At 33.3% G+C, this 5,000-nt stretch overlaps 1 protein-coding gene across 1 annotated transcript in view; it reads right to left on the reverse strand.

Annotated features, from left to right (window-relative positions):
* Positions 1-1,507: 1,507 nt before the first annotated feature.
* The window catches only part of LOC135220558 (target of rapamycin complex 2 subunit MAPKAP1-like), a 290,454-nt gene continuing 286,961 nt past the window's right edge, over positions 1,508-5,000 (reverse strand). Inside the window, exons 10-11 of the mRNA XM_064257774.1 lie at positions 2,695-2,832; positions 1,508-2,478 (exon numbers count right to left, since the gene is read on the reverse strand). Of these exons, the coding sequence (XP_064113844.1) occupies positions 2,258-2,478; positions 2,695-2,832 (359 nt within the window). The 3' untranslated portion in view covers positions 1,508-2,257. The remainder of the gene's footprint in view (positions 2,479-2,694; positions 2,833-5,000) is intronic.

A 5,000-nucleotide genomic window follows, 5' to 3' on the forward strand; every position in this document is an offset into this window, starting at 1 on the left:
CAACAAATTCTGGACACAAAGTGAAGCCTTATCCCACCCTGCCACCGCAAGAGGTTATAAGTTTATAAAGCCTCTAACTACAAATACCTGTCGCTCTCAGGTGTTCGTTGTTTTGGAGTCGGCATCAACCCACCTCAACCTCGGTAACTTATAGTACTTTTGTCCGCACATAGCCATTATATGAGTCATATCACATTGCTGTGATTCATATTCATACACTGAGCTACAAATGTCCTTTAATATCTAATTCGCTCTACCTCGGAATGTATTTTCATACTTATATGTTAACCAAAGGGGAATTTTTTAATTGATATGGAATTTGTCGGCTCATGGGCGCAAACCATCAAACCAACAAATTCAGGACACACAGCAAAGCCTTAGCCCACCCCTCCACCGCAAGAGGTTATAGTTTATGCAGCCTCTCAACTACAAATACCTATCGCACCCGTGAGCCAACAAATTTTTTATCGATTAAAAAATTCCCTTTTGATTAACATATATGAAAATATACCAATTCCGAGGTAGAGCAAATTAGATATTAAAGGACATTTGTAGCTCAATGTTAGTATATGAATCACGGTAATGTGATATAACTCATATACATAATGGCTATGTGCGGACAAAAGTACTACAACGTTACTAAGGTTGAGGTGGGTTGATGCCAATTCCAAAACAACGAACACCTAAGAGCTACAGGTATTTGTAGTTAAGGGGCGGCATAAACTTAAAACCTCTTGCAGTGGCAGGGTGGGCTAAGGCTTCACTGTGTGTCTTGAATTTGTTGGTTCGATGGTTCCAGCCCGTGAGCTGACAAATTTCTTGTCGACTAAATTCCCCTTTGGTTAACATATATGAAAATATATTAAGTCCCAGGTAGAGCAAATTAGATATTAACGGACATTTGTAGCTCGATGCATGTATAATTATATATATATATATATATATATATATATATATATATATATATACATACATATATATATACGTATATATGTATACACATTATTAAAGTTTTTATGGGAATCATATTTTACTTTACACATTATCATCAATAACAATTATTTTCATAAAATCAAAAAGGATTTGGCAAATTTTTGTTGTCAGAAAGTTGTAAACAATAAGGGGCGCCGCCATAGTGGCTGCTCAATAAAAATATTCAAACCTGGGTTTTATAATAGTTTTATCACAAAAAGTGCATTTTATGATGAAATTGATAAAAAAAAGCAGGAATTTGTGGATATTTCTCATAGAAAAATACCGAAAATAGGCAAATTTTCCATATATAATGCGGGGAAATGTTCCCGAGAGAAATCTGCGAATGTGTGAGTCAGCGAATCCAGAGAACGTGAACGGGGGGGGGGGGGTGTCCACTGTATATATTATATATATATAAAATCATCTGGATTGTTATGGGTGATTGGCAGCATTATTTCAAATCAAAAGGCACACACACTGAAACAGTTGCTTCTTACGGCTTTATAATTAAGGCTGAAATAAAAGTTTAAAATAAATCGGAGACATAACTTTCATTGCTTTACAAATGAATGACACATCAAACCTGACATAAAAAAAATGACTAGAATGACAGTCCATTCTTTTCTGGATCTAAATTGGAATGTAACATGTCAGTGGTATAAACTCCCATGTCTTCTGTTTGTTTCTTTAGAATGTTACATCTGTATCTAATTACAGTTACGTATTATAAAATTTCAACAAATAATTTTACTTTGCTCTGCTCAAGCTGTTTAAAATTCTGCCATGGCCTACATCCTGTAGGGAAACAGAAAGCAATGACCCAAGAATTCATTTAACAAACCTAAATTCAGTCAGATATACTAACAGTATACCTATAATAAAAGGACATACTGATGTCCACATTTCAGAGTAAAAACTTTCAATACAAATCAGCTCCTATGTTAAGGCATATCAAACTCTTGAAAAAGTTTTATTCATCAAAAATGAGGAACTCTTAATTCTAACAATACACAGAACTATCTTACATGTCTTCTTTTTTGTCAATGAAAAGCTGACTACTTTATATCACACCATGATCACGATACCCTTTATGCTCGCATGGGAAACCCTCTAGGATACAAATGTCAAACACCCCAAGCTAAGAGATGTAGTCGAGACTACAAAGAAACAGCTTCTTGGAACATTTTGTGATTTTGGCCCACAAAACTGTGGAAATGTTCTGCTTTATCCTCATATTGCTGTATATTACAATGCAATGGATACGTGGAAGCACTAACAATCATCATACTTCATTAATATGATTAACAGGCCTCGGTCTTCTCCGCATTGAAAGGCTGTGTCTTCTCCTCTCTCGCCAAAATTCTTTGCGTGCTGTGCTAGACCGCAAATCAAAGATATGTTTGCATTTATCAAGAATTTCTTGACCAACTTTGGCTTCACACTCAAACACATAGTCCTTGAAACGATTCTCACCACGACATGTCACTTGAATTTCCATTTTACCTGTTCAATGGAAAGCAAAGGACACATCAATCCAAATTTCTGGGGCTTCACAGAAACATAATTAAGCAGTACAGTATGTATCTAACAACAGAAAGTGAAGTGTTTCATATGAACTTCTGTAATATATTAATATTAATCTCCATAAAAAAATTTAATATCACCATAGTAACCACGGACTGAAATTATATCAACAATGCAGAAAAAATATGAACACACCTTTCTTTTCTGCTTTCCGAGAGCAATCAACGACTAGTTCCATGTTGTAGGTAACCGGATGTGGGCTACGTAATGGCAACAAACCACCACCAACCTTTTGCTGAAGAGGGTGAACCTCAAGCTTGTCTCCTGATATGCCTGAAAAATAAAAGTGGATATGACTAAACATGTTTTTGGATACCACCATTCATAAAATGATAATCAATAAAGCAGCACTTGAATAATTCAGTGCAGTTAATACATATCTCAATATCACCTGCTGGCTTGCTTTAATACTGAACAGAAATGGGTTTCAGTTACAAAGTACAGCACAACTTCAACTCAGCAGAGACTGGTGTAAGTAAGAGTACAAATTGTACTGTATAATATGGAAAATAAATTAATTAGATTTTACTACTATAAAATTAAGTAACAGTACTCAAGTACCACCTCTTATATCAAGCTGACAGAAAAAGAAAACAAATTCATACCCTCCCATCTACACTATCTGCCCGGTGAAATATTTAGTACTACAAAATATTTTAGTACTACAAAATATGCTTTGTCATGAAAAAAAAATTACAAATATTGAAAGTCATTTGTATTTTTCATAGGATACAAACTTATGCTTTGATGAATGGAGTTTCTTGAGCATGGCACACTTCAGCTGTTTACTGAAATATTAAAATTGAAATTATTAAAAATGTAGATTCTGACAAAATTTCCTTCATCGATTTAGTATTTCCAGAAGTTGATAATCCCGGCTGGTTATATTTTGGATATCCACAAAATACATGTTTGACTGCTATCATCACTTTGCATTTGAGCATTAGAAGGGTTATGTGGACTGTTCTTTAAGCGTCCATGTGTCAAACGAGTATGGCCTATGCAAAGACATGTCAGAATTACTGGTCTCTCTCTCTCTCTCTCTCTCTCTCTTCTCTCTCTCTCTCTCTCTCTCTCTCTCTCATATGGTGTGCTCCATTTTCCAACAATGAATTTTGTTTCAATTTACTATTGGCAGGTTCCTCATTCCACATATATAGCCATTTATTACAATGATTCCTTTTATAAATCATATACATACTAATCACTAACAGGGATGTCTAAATTTACTCTTGTCATGTGGACTGCTTCTTTAGCTGCTCTACCAGCCTCTTTGTTTCCTTTAATATCTACAAGGGATGGGATTCAACATATTTTTATATTTTTCCCATTATTATACAACTTATGGAGTAATAACTTTATTTGTTGCACAACGTTATTTTTTGGTTTGTAACTTTGAATGGCAGTACTAGAGTTTCTAAAAATCACAAAATTATTAAATGTGGCTTCTTTATTATTTTTATGGCTGATGCTATTGCACACAACTCAGCTGTAAATACTGAAGCATTATCAGGTAGAGAGAATTGATATGTTTTGTCTTGGATACAGCAGCATATCCCACTTCATATTGTGACTTAGATCTGTCTGTGTATACTGCAAAATGTGAACCTTTTTAGGTTATACTATGTCCTGTTGTATGTTGTCTATGGTGATCTTGGGTATATGAGTAACTTTTTGATAAATATTTTGAGGGAAAATTTGTATCTTATTCATATTCAGGAGGAGGTCATTTTAATATTGAAGGTAACAATCTTTTAGCTCTAATTGGAAAAGGCGTTGAATGATTCTTTATAAAAGAATATTCAAATTCAGAATAAGTTAAGTGGCATTTTAAATAGTTTTAAATTCATTAATCACCATAAGGGTTTATGTATTTTTATTATTTACTTTTTATATTTCACCCATTAAATTACAAACATTTTCTCATGAATATTAAAATTGAAATGATTGAAAATGTAGATTCTGACAAAATTTCCTTCGTCGATTTAGTATTTCCAGAAGTTGATAATCACAGCTGGTTATATTTACTATTTTGTTAATACGTATTGTTCAACTAGACCGTCTCACTCGGTGCACTAAACACTGGCTCAATTAAGACTTTTTTTTCTGTATTGTACAGTATTTGATTGTTTTCATATTTTATCATTGTTAAATTTTTTGGGAAATTCCCATTTTTATGTGAATTATTATTGCTTTTACATAAATACAGTAATATCTTATCTCTCTCTTCTCCTTCTCTCAACATATCAATACTCCCTCGTTCAGTCTCAAGTCAGCTGGGTGTGACGTCACTGTGGTTACGTACAATTTTATACATCTTTTATGCTAAATTTTAAATTGAAAGCAATATTGTATATTAAATGCTTTATAATTTTATTTATTTTATCAAATAGGGTTATCATTTAACTATATATTGTAAATTAAAAAAAAAAAAAGTTTAA

Source organism: Macrobrachium nipponense, chromosome 2 (assembly GCF_015104395.2).
Source record: "Macrobrachium nipponense isolate FS-2020 chromosome 2, ASM1510439v2, whole genome shotgun sequence".
In the NCBI taxonomy this organism is placed as follows: domain Eukaryota; kingdom Metazoa; phylum Arthropoda; class Malacostraca; order Decapoda; family Palaemonidae; genus Macrobrachium; species Macrobrachium nipponense.